The sequence below is a fragment of the Cyprinus carpio genome, chromosome A23 (genome assembly GCF_018340385.1).
Source record: "Cyprinus carpio isolate SPL01 chromosome A23, ASM1834038v1, whole genome shotgun sequence".
NCBI lineage: Eukaryota > Metazoa > Chordata > Actinopteri > Cypriniformes > Cyprinidae > Cyprinus > Cyprinus carpio.
Window position 1 is genome coordinate 18,575,127 of NC_056594.1, and position 22,137 is coordinate 18,597,263.

Below are 22,137 nucleotides of genomic sequence, written 5' to 3' on the forward strand. Positions count from 1 at the left end.
CTATATGAGCCCATAATACATAATGTATAATGCACAATATATTAACTCAGTCATTTTATTCCATCACTTGATATTTGTGTTTACACATACAGTGTGATAACAAAATTTCAACCAGGTGATTTATCTGAAATCAACCAGACCTTCGATGATAGTGAAGTTTTGAGGCATTAAAATGTTGAAACATCTGCTTCTTGATTTAAAAAGATGTAGACTTAACATGCAGAGGTTGAAGATCAGCGTTTATTGTCTATAGTTTATAGAAATGATGCACAATGACAAATACTATTTCTTCTGAATATAAACATGTTCTTACATTACACTAGCCTCAGTGATGATGTCTGTTTTAAAGGACAATGGTCATGACAGTCATAATGGTAAATACATGCCCTCAGATTGCTTTGGGAAACTCTCAAGCTACATTTTACCATATAATGCATCTATATTACAGTATATTAATCAGCATATTATAAATAATATTGCTTTTAAGTTGGTAAAACAGTTTCCATTTTTTGAAAAAGGCATGTTGAAATTTTGTAGCTGTCATTCTAAGCCTGTTCTAATATGGACAATTAAGAGTTTCTTCTTTTCTCTTTACTTGTTCCCTTTTCTGAGGAATCCGCAGGGATAAACGTACAGTATATAAATACAGCGTTGTTGGCAATGTCCTCGGAGGGAAATTCACAGACACACGAAACACACAAATCTGTATGAAGAATTAAAAATGGCCCTGGAGAAAATGTTTATATGATCGTGAATGTTCATGGGTTACGAGACCCTCCTCCTTGAATTGACACGTCCGATACTGGTGATGCTACTTTTGCGGGACAGAACAGGTGTCGGGGAGGTGGGTGACGTCTCATTGGGACAGCCGTGTTGGAGAAGGATCTCGGCACACTCTTTGCTGCCGGCTTGGCGTGCCAACGTCAGTGCGGTTCTACCTTGTGGATCCTTTGACTTCACATCACTGCCGTACTGTTGAACACACACAAAATAAAAATTATAATCCATTAGAAATGAGCAAACAATGCAATACGGTAGTCCAACAGTTGAATGAATGATTCACCCAAAAGGAAAAATTCCTAAAATTAAAAGTTCTAAAATTTAAATATGAGTCCTCTACCCATAATATAGATTTATAATATAGTGAAAAAGTCATCTTGGAACAAATTGTTTAAGAGTGAAAACAGTCTAAAGACCTTTTCACTGGAGGAAACATTATTAAGGATTCATATTTTAATGGGAATCAATGGTTTAAAGTTAAAAAGTCTTAATAATGGATTTGTTTCTTTAAAACACATAGATTTTCACTTCACTAGAAATTAATTGATGAACTGGAGTTCTTTGGATTACTTGTGTATTATTTTATTATCTGTTTGGACTCTCATTCTGACGGCACCCATTCACTGCATAGGATCCATTGGTGAGCAAGTGATGTACTGCTAAATTTCTCCAAATCTGTTCTTATGAAGAAACAAACTCTTGGATGGCCTGAGGGCGAGTTAATTTTCAGCAAATTTTAATTTTTAGGTGAACTGTTCCTTTAACTCAAAGACACCGGCTCAATAACTCACCCAGACCAGCAGCTGTGTCATGACCACGTCGCCCAGCTGGCAGGACGCATGTAAAGCGCTGTGATGCTGCTGTGCTGCTCCTTCAGGTGGGATGTTGATCACTTCCTTGGTGCTGTGTGCGAGGAGCAGCAGAAGTGTGGGAAGGTCTCTGTCAATTACTGCTTTAAGCAACCAAGTCGACATTGTGTCCTCTGAACAATGAGCGGGCAAGGGCGACACAAATGCCCGCTGTTCATATTTGGCACGGATCCATGACTCTCTCTGCTCTCTGAGACAAACACAAAGCCAAAGCCAAATTATTATCATAGTGGCTAACCGCATTAGTCATTATCTCTTTACATTGTGTCATGATGAAGACTGAAGCACCGTAACCTTGTTTTATGTTTTTAGTTAATACTTCAAAAAAAAATAAAAAAAATCTTAAACAGTATCTTTGTCTTGGGTTTTTTTTTTTCAGTAAAAATATCTTAACAGATTTAATAATAAATGTATGCGTTTAGAAGCAAATTAGTTTAAGACTTATGTGTACTGTAAGTGAATATAAATGTAATATATAACTGAATATAAGTGTTTCGTCTTTCATTAGGAGATTTATTCACTTGCTTTAAGTATAAAGCAAAATTTAATTTAATTTAATTTAATTTAATTTAATTTAATTTAATTTAATTTAATTTAATTTAATTTAATTTAATTTAATTTAATTTAGTGCAGTACACTATTGTTCAAAAGTTTGGGGTCAATATGATATATATTTTTTAAAGAAATGAATACTTTTATTCAACAAGGAGGCATTAAATTGATTAAAAGTGACAGTAAAGACATTTATAACATTACAAAAGATTTCTAATGCTGTTTCTATTCAACTCCCCTGGGAGGGTGGAAAAGTATCATGGTTTACACAAGATATGAAGCAGCACAACTGTTTTCAATGATGATAATAATCAGAAATGCTTCTTGAGCAGCAAATGGGCATATTAGAATGATTTCTGAAGAATCGTGTGACAGTGAAGACTGTAGTAATGATGCTGAAAATTCAGCTTTACCATATCAGGATTAAATGCCATTTTAAAATATATTACAATAGAAATTTGTTATTTTAAATTGTACTAATATTTCACAGTATCAAATAAATGCAGCCTTGGTAAGCATAAGAGGCTAATTTTAAAAATATAATAAAAAAACTAACCAACCCCAATCTTTTGAACAGTACTGAATGTATTTATTTACTTTATTTTAACAGGCACCTCGTTGCTCACCTTGTTGCCTCAGGTGTCAACTTTTGGCATCCTTGGGTGCAGGTTTCCCAAATGCTGTTGGCCATATGGTTGCCTATAGCCGCAAGCACTTTTGTGAGTTCACTGGGCCAGTCGTCCAGGTCTAGCGATCGCACACGGGACAGGTGCGTCCCCAGGTTCCGGTGTATTCCCGAACACTCGATGCAGATTAAAGCCCCAAGATTAAGACTCGCCCATGTTGGATCTGACAGGAGACCATAGTGTTTTCACATACTGAACAGTGACAGAGATCTCAACATATAGTACTCTTTATTGTTTAGACTTTCATCACAAGGCATTATTTCAGGACCGCACTTACTTGGTGCTCCACAGTCCACACAGAGGTCATTCCCTTTGGCATTACGAATGGCCTGCAGGGCAACAGCTTCACTTTGGCTGTTCCTTCGAGCCTGAGAGTTGAAAATGAAGTCTATTATTTTGTAATATTGCAGGGCAAACTGTTCATATGTATAGTATATTGCTGCCTAACATGATTTATGTATGTAGGATGAATCAGCATCCTTTTTGGTCTGGAAATAAGCAAATTAACCAGTTATAGCCCTTTTATTTATTTTATTTTATTTTATTTTATTTTATGCTGAAAATTTACTCTAGTTTAGGCAATCCAAGATGTAGAAAAAGACTCAAATTTGGAGAAATTTAGCATTGCATCACTTGTTCACCAGTGGATCCTCTGTGGTGAATGGGTGCCGTCAGAATGAGAGTCCAAACATGACTCCAGTCCATCAATTAATGTATTTTGAAGCGAAAAGCTGTGTTTGTGTAAGAAGCTAAAATTTTTCTCAGGTGAAAAAGCCGTCTTGTCTGAATCAGGAGAGGAAGATGTACAGATCAAGGACTGTTTACAAGCGAAAACAGTCCAAAAAAATATGTCGGTGGATTTTGATGTGAGGGGACAACAGGACATGGACTTTTTCACAGGAGGAAGCATCAATATAGATGATGGACTGGAGATGAGTGGATTACTGTTATTATTGTTATTAAATTATTGTGATGTTTTTTATCAGCTGTTTGGACTCATTCTGACGGCACCCATTCACTGCAGAGGATCCACTGGTGAACAAGTGATGTAATGCTAAATATCCCCAAATCTGTTCCGACAGAGAAACAAACTCATCTACATCTTGGATGACTTGAGAGTGAGGACATTTTCAGCAAATTTTCATTTTAGGGTGAACTAGTCCTTTAAAGACGTACTGGCCACAGAAACTTGAATGGACCTTTTTAATGGATATTGCACATAAGTGCAAAAGTGTTCTTGAAAGCTTATAAAGGTTTGTGCTGTAAATGTTTGAAATATATTTCTGATACTGTCAGGCTGATAGAGATTGGATTAATTTTTACCTTATTTCTGCTTTCACAGCTCTGTAGACTTGCAAGGATCTGGCTTTCGATGGCCTGAACCCAGGTGTCCCTGTCCTCTTGACTTTGGGCTTCGAAATGCCAGCTCTGTCCTGTGCTTGATATGATGATGAAGTCTGAGCTCTCCTCTTCTGTTTGGGCGAGAGCAACAGTTATTTACACGAGAGGAAGGGATCAATAAAAACACCCATCGTGTCCTCAGTCTAATGTATCGTCTCAGTATAATTATGTTTGAGAGAGACAGGAACACACACAGAAACACTCAGACCCATTTTCTGAAATCTAATGATGTGACAAGAGATGGATATGGACACATACTGCAGAAAAGAAAGCGAGACAAGAGACAGCTCAGCCACTCATTTCAAACATTCAGGTTACCTGTTTTGTTAATGTTTCTCAAGCTACCAAAGCTTTTTAATTTCCACATTTTGCGCTTGGCTCGGTGCAAGAAATTAGTCCAGGGCAGCAGAGGATAAGAGGATAGAAAGGAAGAAAAGACAGAGGAAAGAAAGAAGTAAAAGAGATTGTAAAAGGACCTTAGAGAAAGCAATTAATCAGGTCCACATTAGAAAAGAGAGGAAAGCAAATTCACCTCAACTCTTCCCCATAATACTAATAATAATCGCTTAATCAGTGAAACTGGATCACTGTGGCATCTGGTGATCTTTCATAAATCTGATCTCTTACCCTCAGCCTGCCCAGCCGCTGCGTCTCCTTTCAAGTTAATACTTCTGTTTCGTTTTTTCTTCTTCCTGTCAGTCATTGGAGAAGATGGGATGTGGTCTTTTCCTAAAGGAGGACTTGTAGCCCCTTCAATACTCGAGTCTATTAAGATAACACACAAAAAAAGTAATATCAAAACATTTCCTGCACCAGACTTGTAACCATTCTGATAATAAATACACACCCAAAATACAGTTACATTTGTATTAATTAAATTGAGTATATTTCATTATCTTACAATAACATTAATATAATACCATTTATATATATATATATATATATATATATATAACAATAATTTACAGTATCAAACACACAAATTCACACTAAATGTATTTAACTAAAAATTATTATTATAATTATTTAGTAATAAACAATAATTTACAGTATCAAACACACAAATTAACACTAAATGTATTTAACTAAATATTTTGGTGCAAAATTAGAAAAAATGAATTGAAATGCATATGAATCAACAGCTGAATTGAATCAGTAGCTACACAGTTACTTGTTGGAAAATAGTGCTGAACTTCTGTCATCATCAGATTAGTAGTATTTTTACATTTAATTAGTTATTCTCCAACTCTGTTCTAGGAAGAATGAGTGAAAGGTGTAAACAAATAATTCACATACCCACACTGAAGCCTTTGTTAGACACAGATGACGGGCAACGTTTCACCTTTTGATCATTATGAAAAGACAAACCAGTGCTGGACGCCTCTTCTACAGTCAGAAGATTTGCTGGAAAAAGAGAGAAAGAGATTTGTGATCGTGTACATAAAAAAAAAAAAAAATGGGTCACTTTAACGTAAAAAAAAGGGTTTTCATTTACATGAAGCGCCACCTTCAGATGACTGCTTGTCTTTACTAAGTCCATTTACACCGGGCACAGGAATGAGAGTAGGGCCAGAGGATGGTCCACCAGGAGTAGCAGCACGATGAAGACGCTTTCCTGGCACCTTCACTGTTACTCGCAATAAGTCCATCTCTTTACCCTGAGCATTCTGCATAAACTCCTGCAATCACAAAAATACATCTATAACATACTACAGTATGATCTATTCTTACACAGTCTAGAATCTCAACATAACAGCTTTGGGGTTTTAGAAATGCCATAATGCAATTTCACTGAAGTACTATTGATTTTTCAGTAATAATAAAAATAAATAAAATAACTAAAAAAGTCCAACAAACAGAGTAATATTTGAAAATATTTTTTGCACTGGATTTTAACCATTCCAACCAAATGATAAATCCCCACCCAAAATGTAATTATAACGTTAGAATTCTATGGAACTATATATAATATAATATAATATAATATAATATAATATAATATAATATAATATAATATAATATAATATAATATAATATAATATAATATAATATAATACGGAATTATTATATTATATAATTATATTATATAATTATATAATAGAATGCAATAATATAATAAGAAATTATTATATCAACAATACATTATCTTAATATATTATATATTATCAAATACCTAACATAATAATATTTTATATTAAATTAGTATACACAGTACTATATTAACTGTTTAATATGATTATATTGGGTAGTTTCTAAAACCGAAACTAAAACTACAGGCATAAAAAGTTAGCTTAAATAAAATATAAAAAACTCAGACTTAGTTGAGCTAGTTGCCAAATTAGTTATTCCTTAAATAAAACAAATGAAAATGCATAAAAACTATATAGACATATATAAAGGCTATTAAATTTAGACTACATGCAACAAATAAAGCTAAAAATACTGAGCATTTATTTCGGAACAAAAAAGCACAAGGTAAACTTCTGCAAAAAAAATATTTTTGATGCTTTGTTGAAAACAAAAGTGCATTACTCACATTTATATTTGAATGATATGTAAGCATGCCATTGTTTGACAGCGTCACATACTTCTTCTTCCACTCCTTGTTTAAAGAGCGTTCACTGCGTTTCCACAAAGTCCCCTAACAAAGAAAAAAGAAGCAATTTATTTCATTATTTATTTCATTATTACTTATTTATTAATAATTTCTTCTTTTATTAGAATGCAATGAGATTGAGATATTTTTAAGTATCTTCTACGTGTCCAAATACTTTCCGGGGCCACTGCATTTCTCAGAAGTCTCACGTCATATCTTCAAGTCAATGCTGAAATCTTACACGTACCTGTTTAATAGGAACTGATCGACTGCTGATGTCACTTCTGCTATCAGAAGCTCTTTTTTCAGAGTCACTCCCACGACGGTTCTAAAATAACAGACACGTTAAATAAAGTGCAGATGAGAAGAAACTGAAACACATGAAGGAAGGAAACAGATGTGGCTCATGAGATGAGGTGAGTGTTAGAGTGACAACGAGAGTTCACAAACAGAAACTATTACTAAAGATACAGCCATGCTTCTGTTTTATTGTATAAAACAGAATTTTTTATTGTATAAAAGTGTGTCATTTCTGCACCAACAAGAACTTGGCCACACAATGACTGTTTTCAAACAGGTTTCCCAGTCTGCCATTGGTTAAATTAGGATAGAATAAATTTATTTTAACATCAAAAATTAACACAAATCACCTCTGATATATCATTCAGATATAAATCCAATTTTATTTAAAAATATGAATGGTATAGTATCAAACGTTCCACACACAGTTTCACTGGTGTTGCACATAATCTAACTGGCAAGATTTGACACTCTTTGTATTGAGCTCAAAGAACTAACCCCAAATAAAGATGTCCGTCGTCGGGGCAGGTTTCTTTGCGAGCCCCCATCTCCACTTGCCCCACCCCGTATGTCTTTGTGACTTATCACAGGAGTAGAAGGCAAAGAGGAGGGGTAATCACTACTCTGACCCCCATTACTGGCCTAAGAGAGGATGATGGGATGGTGAGAAGAATGAGACAGAGGGTGGAGTGGTGAATGGTGCAGACAGATTGATGGAGACAAAAACTTTCCACAATCACTCAAAACAGTCAAATACTTAATAACAGGGGTGTAAAAATGTGCAATCGAAAATGAAATGAAAATTTCACATGGAATATGAATTTAATGGATATATGAAATATGGAATTTAATCATTTAGAATTAATCTATAGTAAAATATAACCATGTCATTTATTGTCAAAGAAAGTTTGCTTAATAATAATTATTAAATTATTATAATTATTTATGTTAAAAATTAATATAATTATCAAATAACATAAATAAAATTCAACCAAAATGTGACCAAACTTCTGATTTTTTTGCAAAGCATATAATTAGGCAAAGAATATTAAATTAATCAGATCTGAATATTTTGTCAAAGCAAATTTTTACACCCCAACAATACTCAACATTGAAAGGACAACACCATCACAATACTTAATTCGTTAAAATACTTCACAATAATTATAATGATAAAGGGGTCAGTCTTACAATGAAATGTCCGGGTCATATTTCAAAACAAAACAAAACAAAACAAAACAAAAAATAAACAACAAAACAAAAAATAAACAACAAAACAAAACAAAACAAAACAAAACAAAAATAATTACACAAGGAAATTTAATTTTTTATAAAGAAAAAAACGTTATGTTTAATATCTATAAAGTAATATAAATATTTATAATATAAAGTTTTTTGTGTGTTTTTCATTGTTTTAATGGCAAATTTCTCCACAAATTCACAATATTGTAATGAAAAAAAAGAAAAAAAGAAAAGAAAAAAAAAGAAAGAAGAATTTTTAAGTATAAGAAATTATAAATACTTACAGATGTATCTCACAAAAGTACTTTGTTACATTTACATCCTTTTTTTCTAAATAAGAATTTTTTCCACCGAACTTAGAACTGGAAAAAGGAGAAAATGGCCTAGACATTTCTTGACAGCTTTAATGAGATTCACCCAAGCAGCAGACAGACTCATGAGCCCTGAGATACCTGTCCGGGCCCTGACAGTGGAGTCGAGGCCCCTGAGTGACTCGGGGAGTTTGGGAGAGATTTACAGGAGGCCAGAAGGATGGCTTGCTTCTTGGCAGCAACAATCTTCTGAGTCACTAAGTGGGAAACAGATTGTCCGATCAACACTTGCATTTGGTTTTAAAGTAACATGCCTTTTTAGCCCCTATTTTGAGATGAAACTCACTTTCATTAAATACTCTGTCCACATTAAGTCCATATGTGGCACAGGTCTCAAAATAAGTGCAGCGACGCACATCTATACACAGCTGCTGGACTCTCTTGTCCTCAATCACACGGGCATTAGTGCTACTAATCTTATCTGCAGGAAGAAAAACGGACATCGAGTTTGTACACAACATCGTATTGCTCAATAAAACATCCCTGAAGCCAAGACAAGTAGAGCTCTTACCTTGTGTTCCAACTGCTATAATTGGGATTTCTGCTATGTTACGATGGGCGCTTAGCTCACTGTAGTTTTTGTACACATCCTGGAAACTTGCTTCATTTTCCAGACTAAAAACTAGGATTACGCCATCAAGCCAGTTGCAGATCTAAAATCACAAATTCAGAAATGAGAAACAGGGGAAAAACAGAAACATTTAAAGAAATAGTTCACCCAAAAATGAACATTTGCTTAAAATTATTCACCCTCAGATTTGGAACAGATTTGGAGAAATGTAGCAGTTATTATGGATTATGGACTATATATATATATATATATATATACTATATATATACTATATATATTTTGGCCAAAAAGTATGGTTTAACGTTAAAATGCTTTAATTATGGATTTGTTTCTTAGAAACACGTAGCATTTTGCGTCACAAGATGTTAACCGATGGACTGGAGTGTTGTGGATTACTGTGATGTTTTTATCAGCTGTTTGGATTCTCATTCTGACGGCACCCATTCACTGCAGAACATCCATTGCTGAGCAAGTGATATAATGCTAAATTTCTTTAAAAGTAAATTTTCAACAACTATTTATTTTTTGGTGAACTATTCCTTTAAAGCATTATACACTACTGTTCAAAAGTTAGATTTTCCCGGAATTTAATACTTTCATTACGGAAGAATGTATTCAATTGTTCAAACGAGACAGTAAAGACCTTTAAAATTTTACAAAAGATATCAATTTCAAATAATTTTCTTTTCTTTTCTCTTCTTTTAACTTTCTTTTCATTACGGGGTCATGAATTGAGCAAATCAAAATTGACATATAAGAGATCAGTGTACTATAAAAACACCTGTAAGTTTCAGAACTCAAAACTTTCTAGTTAGTCTAACGAATGTGCCACTTTATGATGTAATAGTGTGGTAAACCCCGCCTCCACAGAATAAGATCAACACCTGCTTCTACATCACTGCCTGTTTAGACCTGCCCATCGCTTTGCACGTCATGTGTAAATAACGCCACACCTATTCAAACAGAGCTTTCAGATGAGGGGGGTCAAAACACACAGAAAATAGCATATTTACTTCTAAATTATGATGCATTTTGATGTAAAAATCTTGATAACATTATAGTGGTCCTCAGAGAACAGTACAAAATAATAAAAAGCTGTTCATGACCCCTTTAAAGAATCCTGAAAAAAAATCACATTTTCCACAAAAATATTAAGAAGCACAACTATTTGCAACATTTATAATAATAATAAATGTTTCTTGAGCAGCAAATCAGCATATTAGAAGGATTTCTGAAGGATCGTGTGACACTGAAGACTGGAGTAATGATGCTGAAAATCCAGCTTTGCATCTCAGGAATAAATTACATTTAAAAATGTATTCAAATAAAAAAATAGTTATTTTAAAATGTCATTGTATTCCACAATATTACTATATTTTTGATTAAATAAATGCAGCCTTGGTGAAGCTGACTTCTTTCAAAAATTATTTGAAAAACATACTGACTCCAAACTTTTGAATGGTAGTACACATAAAAAATACATAAATAAATAAATAAATAAATAAAATTGTGAATTTTCATAAGACCCCAAAATATACTCTACATGAATATGTACACAAAGACACTTTTTGCTACACAAGCTAAATTTCATGCATTGTCCAAAATATGTCTGAAGCAGTTCATGACACAACATAATGCAGCATTCTTAATCTCTGCTATAATGCTATAACGTAATTGCAAAAATTCTTCTTGAGCTTCTAGTTAAACACTTCTGGTTTAATGGCCCAGACAACTTATTGGCAATTTTTTACTGACACACTAATGTTAGTATAAAAAAAGAGGAAGATGCACACTTTGGCCGAATATTTCTGTCTTACATACAGTAAGTTTCTGTCTCAAGTGTACTTAGCAGAAATAAACACCTGTGCACTTGGTGGGCCAGATTCTTCTCGGATCAGCAATAAATGACTCTGTCCCTCCACCAACACCTCTTTTTTATATCTTCCCCCTTTCAGAGAAGAAAAAGAGGACAAAAGCGAAAGATAAGATAACAATAATACGCATAAACGGTTAAAATGACAGTCTTCATAGAAGAGATGAGAAAGAACAAAGTTCTCACCCTCATGCGACTCAAGTGGAAGATAACTTCCTGTGATGAATCTGTTTACTAGAGCAGATTTTCCACTGCGAAGGCTACCCAGAACCCCCTGTATGTGGCAGAAAGATAATATTTTACTCCAAAAAACAGATCTCATCTGAAACTCCTGAGGACACATTTGAGACTACTAGGGTCTTAAGCTAAAGCAGGATTTAAGCAAAAGTCTCCATTTGTCATCTTTTGATTTTGTTGGAGTTTAGAAGAAACATTTGGGATTTTAAAGAGATCTCATTTGTGATTTTTCTTTCCTGCAGGCAAAGATGTATCCTTACTCAACAGGATGACAAAAGTTAAAAATAAATCTTTTTTTAGCACACTAAACTAACTGAAATATTGTTTTTATAGATGTATGCCTAAAATAATTTAAAATTGTTGTTTATATGCTTCAGGTATTAAAAAAAATGTTTAAGTTTTCTCACCAATCGCAGTTCTGGAATAGCACGAGTTAGGGTCCATTCCTGGCTATTGGCACATGAAGCTGAAAAATGAAAAGTCAACATTAAGTCATAACTTCAAATCAAAAAAGTTTTATCTACAGTCACCAAACTAGGAAATATATTGTTCTCATGAAGCCGGACAACTTTCTATATCATAGTCATTAGCTCCGCCCAACAGGAAATAAGCTATTTTTTTTAAGCTATTTTAAAATTCATGTGATCACCAAACTTGGTCAATGTAACACCAAGACACTGAAGATTCTGAATTACAAACAGATTTTTTAAATATCTCGAATGGTGTTGCCATGGGATGGGATTAAATTAATGACAAAAATGGAAATCAGGAAGAGTCTCATATCTTCTAAGTGCAATGTCTAATTTAAATCAAACTGGGGTTCTATATTTTGTAATATTGTAGTCTGTATTGGTGCTTAGCAAGTATAATATAAATAAAACTGCAGCAGAAAAATAGATGAATGAATCATATAACAGAAAATGGAATGGGATATGTGCTGATTTATGAATATTCTAGTCTCGATAGGTCAGCTACTGTATTTCTGTTTTCCAAAAAAGATCTCTCATATTGATCTACAGTTTAAATCCCCTTGTTCTGACCCTTGATGTCAGTGACGTGAAACTTCAGATGACTCACTTACAGGAAGAGTGAGTTTGACATGATTTTATGACTGTACAGTGATCACAACACTCACAGAGCAGCAGAATTAATGACATTATCACTTCCCTTCACGTCAAGCCACGGTATTTTTTGTGACTATCAAATTCAGTTCAGGCCTAAGAAAGCTTTCTTACAGCAATCGGTGTCCTTTTAAACACAGATCAAGCATTACCCAGCCCTTCTGTTGCACATTCCTATGCTGCATCGAAGTGCAATTTCATTGCACTGTATAGCCTCAGATGATGGTTCATCTGGAGGTGTTATAAATCTCTGATAATTCACAGGGCGTGAAGGACTGCAGGTGTATCCGTGCAGCAGTGAGCATGGAGCTCCCACACCCCTCTCTGCTTTATATTGGAAGTCTTAGCACACGCTCACTATTTTTCACCAGAGCTTCAGATCGGGCACACAGTGATAGACGAGCACATCACCTCGTTTTTTTGTGTGCCTGCACAGCTGTGTCACCCTGTGTGTGCATCAAGCAGCAGATGAGATGCTTTTGTTAAGGGGGGTGCTTCGGTGTGATACACCCTTGTGACTGGCGTGGACTGATTAAAGCAGCTCACGACGCACAGATGCAAGAGTTCACAGCTTTGATCGGCATACCATCTGAGTTGGCACTAGTGATGTTTGCAGTTTCCTCGCTCAAGTGCCACCCATGACACAACGGAAGAGGTTTAACCCCCTCTGAATTCAGCGCAAATCTATGAGGTCATTGTATGGCACGGCACATCAGGAGTTGAGCCAGTGCAGTTAGACAGTGCGATCCTTATGTGCCATATACCACACGCCGCCCCCTCCATCTAAACGGATGCTAAAATTCTAAAGCTGGTCTCTCTCGTTGTCAAAAGGATCCCTCCTCGCATACCCTCACTCCCATTCATTTCATCTGTGGCTCGCTCCCTGGCATAACACAGCCACACAACAGGCAACTCTCTCAGCCCTCCCTGTTGCCATGACAACCCCACCTCCAGCCACTGCTTCTATTCACTTGGAGAACACATACGTAAATATTTTGTGTGCGCATGCGTTGTGTGTACAGACACATCAGACCTTCTGCTCATAGCATATAGACCACACACCACTATACTGAATTTCACTTGTGCAATTACTAATTATATCGTACCAGATAAGGAACCTAATTATCAAATCTATATTGTTGAGAAACATAGACGTTGTTTGAAAAGAATCCTTTGTTCAACAAGCTCTGCATATAAATTGAAGGCATCTCTGCAACATTACAGCAGATCATTAGAAGAAAAACTGACTTACTTCGCTTGGGTGGATTTGAAATGCCTGTGGATACAGATACTGTCTGCGTCTTTGAGTTAGTTCTCCACTACAAAAACCAATGTTTCACCTCCAGTTTAGAGTGCTAATATTCATGGCTGGATATGGTATGAAATTAAGAGGTTGGTGATGAAAGGATTGAAGCTTCCATGAAAGAATGAGATCAGAATACAGGAAGTGGGTGGAACATCAAAGATGGGATTAGGATGTTGGGCAAAATTATGCTGCCTGTGGCATGGGTATTATCAAATTTGTTTACCATTCCAATTTTTCCAGTGCAGAAACAGAAACAGTAGGGGTGGTTATAAAGAAAAGGCTAGGATGCTTTCAGCGTCTTATATATATATCCCTAGGCATTAGAATTCCCCAAATGTTTGTACAGACTTCCACATGTCAATTTTTTTTAATTAATGGCAGCTAAAACAACAGGCTAAGAACACTAAACCATTTAAATAAATAATAAAAACTCTGTAATCAGTCCTTATGTCATTCCAAACCTGTATGACTTTCTTTCTTCTGTGTAATACAAAAGATGTTTTTAAAAAGTTTTTTTCTTCAGACAATAAAAAAGTCCAATATTGTTTTAGACCCCACTGACTTTCACTGCATAGATTTGAACTGTCGTTCAGGTTTAGAGTGACACATTTTTGGGGTGAACAATCCCTTCAATGTAAATGTAGCATTTAGAAACTTATAAATGGATTGCAGATGTTCATACACAAGGAAGCCCTCATTTACAAAATGTGCAAACTACCTGGCGTGACCAGGTAAACAATCTTGCTTCTATTTATCTGCTAGTTTCATTTGTATATGGATGAGTACATCATGTTCTCCTACCTTCCTCTTCACTGGATTCCCTCTGAATGGTGCTATAGACTGGGGTCACAATGGTTGCACTGGTTGCAACTGGAGTGCTCTTGGTAAAAATGCCACTAATAAATCTTAGCATTTTGCGGTCACGTGCTGAAGCCCCCTGGGACTGAGCTGTTCTAAAGTCTGCTACCATTTGACCACCTCTGCACTTCAGGAGGTCCTCGGACAGACAGTTCAGGTCACTGTTGTCCAAGGTGCGACTCTTTCCTTTGCGTTGAGGCTTGGTAATCAAGGCGACAGGGGTGGGAAGAGATGTAGATCCTGACTTTAATCTCTCTGCTCGAGGGCTTTGAGTTCGCATGGCTATGATGTCCCCTTCAGTGGGCTTCTTCATCCCAACACCCATTTTGAGGTCTTCATCGCAATGTTTCACCTCGCTTACAGCCCATGATGCCCGAAAAGATCCAGGAGTGGGGCTGGTTGGGGACTGGATCCTGGTCCGACTGTCCTTACGGTCAAGGCTCTTGGAGGAGGCATGGATGCTCTCTCTGGACTCTTTAAATTCACGGCCACCTCCGTGAGCTTTAAGGAGCGACACAGGCCGCTGGGTTGCACGGACTGGGATGTCACCAAGATGCCTAGCTACATCCCGGGAAAAAGAGGTTTGGGCCATTCCAGGGGATTCTCTGGCTCTTCCATTTTCTGTGGTGGGTGAGATCATTGATTTTTGTCTATCTCTGGGATGAACACCATCTGCAAATAGTGCCTTGTCCTCCCTTGGGCTTTGGAGTATTTCCTGTTCCACTGAGAATTTGACAGATTCTCCAGCTTCCAGCTCAACAGCCTCACCCATTTTCTGGCACTCCTGGCCCTCATTATTGGATCCAGCGTGCTTGAGATGTTTAGCACCATCGGAATCATACACTGCTCCCCCCACAGCCAACCTAGACTTCTCCAACTCATTCTCCTCAGTGGTTTCTACCTTCACCAAGGTGAGGGAGATAAGGTAGGTGGTTTTTGACTGTGAGGTCCCGGTTCGGTTCATGAGGTCCAGAATTTCTCAACAGATCAAGGACAGAAAATAAATTCAAAGAGTCAAATAATCTTCTTCTTCTCTTGTTCAGTGGATTCTACAGTGGATAGAAATCAAAGAATTCACAGAAAGAGACAATTCAGGCAAGCATGTCAAAATGAAGTGAAGCCTGACCTTGTTCCCTCGAGTGGGCAAGAATTTAGCTAATGTCCTTTGTGCTCTTTCACACCTTCATGTTTCTTCGCAGACTTCATTCTCTTCATAATACTGTTCTCTGGTCGTCTCACACCTATTTTAGGCATGCAGACATGTGCCCACCTCTCCACACCTGCATGAAAAGCATGCTCTTGATTCCATTGACTACATTCAACAAGAGGCAGATTTGAAGGCAAAAATTACATTGAACGAGATGGAAACAAGATAGAAAATTCCTCCAAGGATGACAAAGAGTAAAATTACGTCTGAGAGACATGCAGAACTGGTAACCTCAGATCAAGGCACATTGTTTCACCAACCTGCTCCACGGTGAGTGGAGGAGATGCTGACAGACTGAAGAGTCAAACTGAGGAGTCAGTCTAAATGCCACTTGGATCGGTGGAAATGTTTATGGTAAGTCCACAGAGAGAGATCCCAGTGTCCCCATATAGAGTCTATCCATCACACATCCAGTGATCAGTGCGTCAAGCCGTCGGGGATGTCAATAGAACAGACACGCAAGACAATCATGCCTCATTCTAGAGAGGAAGCTGCATCTCACGCTAAAGGTTTAGACGAGTCACGCATCATGAACAAGGCTCCCTCAGATCTCTCCATTTGAAGGTCTTCTTCAAACCCACGCAGAACGGCACCATGCAGGAATACCCTGCTCTCTCCATCTCCTGCTTCTCTCTCTCTCTCTCTCTCTCTCTCTCTCTCTGCCCTTGTCACCAGCCAGACAGCTCCCAGCCCCTGCTTTCCACAGCCCGCTACCCCCTCCTCTCGCTCTCCCTTCCTCCCGCCCTCCCTCGCCTTCTCCCTCTCTTTTCTCTTGCTCGCACACTCTCTCCTGCTTAAAAAGCAAGAATCAGTGATGTGTTGAGGAATAAAGACAGACTGTAAAGCTTGCAAGGTTCTGACAGGGAAAGAGGGTTAACAGCACAAGAAAACACAACCCAAATATGAGTGATTGCATGCAAAGCTAATCAAAACTGACACATCAATCAAGCTAATTTTGCACTCGATCCAGTGCCGTATCAGGCGGCAACGTGCCACATATCACAGTCACAGTCAGTACAGTGATTCAGGAGCCGCCGTGTCCCCCCACCTTTTCTTTCCTAGACACTGAGCTTGCTTGTTACCAAGGTATTCTAAGGCTAAACTCCTCCTCCTTCATGCACTGATTCCATCTAGTCTCTGGCTCCCATTCGCTATCTCCATATCTAACCCCCCTGCGCTGTGCACTGACTGTCCTTGCCAAGGTGTGTATGAATGAGTAAGTGATTGTGTGAGGGCATGCAATATTATTGACAAATTTATTGACTGATCTGTTTGTCAACTGGGCTTGATTAAATACTAGATTAAGTAAATACTACACTCAGATTGATTCAGTACACTCAGAAAATAAGGTACAAAAGCTGTCTCTGTTGTGGTACCATTTAGATCAGGGGTCTCCAAACTCAGGGTTTGGCTCCAACCCTAATTAAACACACCTGAACCAGCTAATTAAGATCTTACTAGTCATACTAGAAAATTCCAGGCAGGTGTGTGGAGGAAAATTGGAGCTGAACTCTGCAGGACAAAGGCCCTCAGAGTTTGGACACCCCTGATTTAGATACTATGTACACCTTAGGTACTAATATACACCCTATAGGGATAAATAAAGTACAAAAGTGTACCTTTTGAAAGTGACAGGTATGAGAGTAAAAGAATATAGCTGTCCCATGCAAGACTATTTAGATGTCTGGAGAAAAAATAAAAAATTATGTATATATATATATATATATATGTACACACACAAAAGTAATGACACACACACACACACACCAGCCATGTTAATGTTTGTTATGACTGAAGCACCTCCTGTTACTGTACTGATGACAAAGCAGGTATTGTTCATGGGTCAATGACTTCACACACACACACACACACACACACACACACACACATATATATAAATATATATATTTTTCACTGAAATAATCTTGTAGAGGTAGGAATTGCCCTTCAATTAGCAGTCGTATTGAGTTTACAAATCAATGCTATTGATTGCTATCAATCATGAAAACAGATATCATATAGAACACTATTCAACAGAACATTTAGGAAGAGGGCATGCAGTTATGTGTCTGAACATCTCTCATTTTCATTTCTTTTTATTGATTTTCTTCTTTATGTATTAGTGGATTAGTCACTATTACTATTGCTCATAGTTAAGGGATTTCAACAAAACTCTTAAAGGGACTGTAAAAAAAAAAACATTGAGATGTTTTTCAAAATATCTGATTTTGTATTCCGCAGAAAAACAAAATGCATGCAGGTTTGGAATGGCATGAGTAAATTATGAAAGAAATTACCCTAGCAACAAACCATAAGACCTTAGCAACCGCATAGCAACACGCTAGAAACCTCTCAGAATACCTTATTAACCACATAGCAACATCCTGGCAGCCACAGGCAAACGGCACTCACATTTTCATCAGAAAATTAAAAACAATATAGTTTGTTTAATTGTATTGTATGTTATTATCCTGCTAAATATTCTCTGTGCTAAAATTTCACGGTCGACATCTCTGCCTCACTCAGAAATATGTTTTCCCTAAATCCCTGTCACTCTGCCTGTCTCCCACTCTCTTGGCTCCCTGCAGTAAGCAACATTTAAATGTGTCAGTCCTATTCGCAAATCCCTATGCTCAGAAGCCAACAGCACCAGTTTCCTTCACTTTTATTTTATTCTCATCAAGCATAATTTGAATCATCTTATGACTATGTAGGCTACACAAACCATGTTCAAAGAGCATCCACTTGTTTTTTACTATTTCATCTCATCTGTTCTGCAACTTTGTTTACAGACAGCATTAGTGATGCTGGTTAAAATGTGAAAATGATAAAATGTGTTAACTAAGGGACTATATGATAGAAACAATATCATACGCAATTAGAATACCTTAGCAACCATCCAGAATATCTTAACATCATTGTGGCAAGTTTTACATGGGTAAGTACTGAAAATATCCTGTTTTCATTTTGGTTCTGGCTTACAGAAAAATAAGGTGTGAGATTATGCTCATAATGTCTTCATATTGAGCTGCAATCTAGAGTGACGAATGCATTAAACGCTCGCAAGAGGAAGTGCGAGGAGGAAGTAAATTATAAGGAGTATCAACAAACACTATATTAAAGATGCATTAGTCAATGACACCATATGTCGTGACCTGAAAATATGCACACATGTCAACGCTCACATCTAACATGATTTATAGATGTTGCATCTTAAAATAACTGAACTTGCCTATGCCTTACTCGATGGATGCCAGATAATTTAAAACCCAACAGCAAATTTAATTTGTAATCTTATGGTAAACTTAAAATAATTGGGTCAGCTACGGAGATTAAGAGTAGCACTATAGACAGGTGGTGCCTGAGATGAAGAGGATGTGGCTTTCGTGGGCAGCAAGAGCGCGTCAGACAGGAAATGGACCAGCACTTCGTATTCAAAAGCTTGCCACCATGACAATGTCTCTAAGATGGTGCTAATGTTTCAACCTGGGCCTCTTTAAATTAACATCCATGATTCTGATTCTACATCCGGACTGTAATAACAGTTCATCATCACAGTCTAATGGAGGAGCATGTGCATTTGGAGACGTCTACTGGATGTATGATTCAATTTAACATGAGTCTAAACATTTATTCTCCTTTTTATCTGTCTGCCTTCCCTAAAATATACATTTGGGACATTTTATTATATGACATTATTACAAAGCTCAAGATAACAAACATAATAATGAACAATAGCAATCAAACCTTGTGAAAAAGCCTAATTCCTTGCAAATGTGCTTTTGAACTTACATACGAATCTGCCTCCAATATAGACCTCAATTCAAACAGCGTACTGTTTATGTGCAAGTCAGTCGTAAACATCTCACCTTGCAAAACCATATCAGCAAGTGTTCTAGTGGACAGAATAAACATCTCATGATATTTACGAGAACTTTCAAAGGAACTCTGGCTCACCTTGAATGCTGTGGAGGAAAACCTTTAGTCCTGTCCTGAGCTGCTGGTCCTCAACCCTCTCCAGCTGTTTGAGAAATTTGTTTATGGTCTTTTGCAAGCTTTCATGTCTTCTCACTTCAGCTCTAATTGCAGTTGAGTGTGTAACTTTATTTGTGCTATTCATATTTAGACCAATGTGACTGCTCAAACTGCATGGAGTTTCTCCTGTAACCCTTCAGCATTTCCTGCCCGTTTATTCATGTCAATGTCACGTACAGAAGCAGAAAGCTGTTCAGATTCTAGGTATGCAGCTCAGAGCAGAAGTAGTTTTGCTTGCATGAATTTCCTCTCTCTTTCGTTTTTTCTGAATTCACTTCCTGATTTTAAAAACTGTCACCATCTCATAGGCTGCTTTCTCGCAAACAGGATTTTGTGGTAAATTCAAGGCAACCGTAAAAAAAATAATAATAAAAAAAAAATAATAAGACTTTGGTTCCAAACTGCAAATAAGTTTTCAAAAAGATAGACATTTATTTTCTAACATTTAGTTTTAGAGCTGTAATGGTAAAACCTCAGTACTGATATGGCCAAAAAAAAAAAAAAAAAAAAAAAGCTATATATATATATATATATATATATATATATATATATATATATATATATATATATATATATATATATATATATATTATAATACCAATAAGGGAAATAGATTTGTCAGACAAGAGTATTATATATATTTATATATATTTTTCATAAAGGTTATGTCAAGGAAGACTGTTTTAATGTAATATAATCAATTAATAGTTTTTAATTTATCATTTAATTATAATTTATTAATTATGATATCAGTTTTTATCCTAAATAATAGTTTGATTTTCTTTTTATATTTCATATAATATGATATTTAATAGCAGGTTCCTATTATGACAGCTTATTATGATTATACTAATAAGGAAAATTGGGGCTAATTGTCACATGCTGTTTGTCAGACAAGGGTATTTTTTTATGTAAATTCAGGCACTTTGTCAGATTAATATCTGTGTTACAAGTTGTATTATTTATTTTTTTAACTGACTTTCATGTAATGTATTATTTATAATATCTGTTATTGGCTTAAATAATGTTTAGATTTTTTTCCCATTTTTATTGTTATATTTCATATTATAGGCCATAATAACAGGCTCCCACTGTGACAACTTATCACATTTAGTATCAAAATGTAGCTTTATTTTGTAACAAATATTTGTGCCTACAGATAAACTGACATTCAATTGACTGAAAAAGTGTGACAATTAGCCTCAGCCTACCCTATACAATTCGATAAAATATGAATTTATAAGTAATATGTGGCATTTATGGGAATTTCTCGCATGAGACGAAAAAAAAACGTAGTAAAATGTAAATTTCCCAGTATCTTCAGTGATGCATAGTGTCTGATTCGGAATATGGGCCTGTGTTTCTCATCAGTTCTCAATGCAGCATCCTGTGTCTCACGCCCGTGACGACAGTGGGCGGGCCGAAGTGTGACGTAGTTTGTTGCTACTCTGCTCAGCCATTGCACAAGCTTCACTTCAGCGCTGGGTTAAACATCAGTCAACAAGGAGTGAAGGAAGGCTCGTTATTTACAAGAATCGTTAAATCAGGGCACTTATTATTATTATCTCAATAAACATAGTAATATCCAGAAGCATTCTAAACCAAATCACGTTAAGCATGATCGCTTTGTGTGCTATAAAATACCTGCCTTCTCGTTCATGGAGCATGCATGTATGCGGACAGGTGGACAAATGTACTGTGAAACCCTCCCTGAATATGTCTTCATCTCTTTAAGATGCGTAAGATTTATAAATAAAATTAGTATGGTGGCAGAAGCGTGTGCTATTGCGAGAATAAAGGAGGAAAAGGAACGATAATTTTGGAAATAGTAATACATGTTATTATACTTTGTATCAATGGCATGTGTGAACTAGCTTAACTGTCAAATCAAACACTGATATAAAAAATACATTAAAAAATAAATTTTAGACACTTCCTTCATTTAAAAAATATTAAGGTAAGAAAGGGAAGCGACCTCTATTTTTTCCACCGTCAATTTTTTTTAATGAGTTAATATTTTGGACACGCTGGCTGTTATTTGTATGTTTTTCATGCGGTAGGGTTTATGTCAACGAAAATGTTTTAGGAAATTCCCTCTCCTAGCGTCTATTCGCGTGTATTACAAGCGAAGC

At 36.3% G+C, this 22,137-nt stretch overlaps 1 protein-coding gene across 7 annotated transcripts; it reads right to left on the reverse strand.

The window, feature by feature from the left end:
- Positions 1 to 226: 226 nt before the first annotated feature.
- LOC109078872 (arf-GAP with GTPase, ANK repeat and PH domain-containing protein 1-like) lies at positions 227 to 20,241 on the reverse strand. Of its 7 annotated transcripts, none has more exons than XM_042713538.1 (20): positions 16,231 to 16,674; positions 14,707 to 15,812; positions 11,886 to 11,944; positions 11,428 to 11,515; positions 11,231 to 11,316; positions 9,309 to 9,450; positions 9,084 to 9,218; positions 8,879 to 8,994; positions 7,683 to 7,826; positions 7,132 to 7,212; positions 6,825 to 6,929; positions 5,784 to 5,967; positions 5,585 to 5,692; positions 4,916 to 5,053; positions 4,607 to 4,666; positions 4,211 to 4,359; positions 3,165 to 3,255; positions 2,828 to 3,050; positions 1,572 to 1,839; positions 227 to 972 (listed from the first exon to the last, which is right to left on the reverse strand). In XM_042713538.1, exons 2-20 carry the CDS (start codon positions 15,725 to 15,727, stop codon positions 766 to 768), a joined length of 3,405 nt encoding a protein of 1,134 aa, XP_042569472.1. In that variant the 5' UTR covers positions 15,728 to 15,812; positions 16,231 to 16,674; the 3' UTR covers positions 227 to 765. The 7 variants fall into 7 exon arrangements, with proteins under 7 accessions (XP_042569472.1, XP_042569471.1, XP_042569476.1 ...); XM_042713537.1 differs by having other exon boundaries at positions 14,707 to 16,043; positions 16,231 to 16,673; XM_042713542.1 differs by lacking the exons at positions 14,707 to 15,812; positions 16,231 to 16,674 and adding an exon at positions 19,928 to 20,241.
- Positions 20,242 to 22,137: the final 1,896 nt, after the last annotated feature.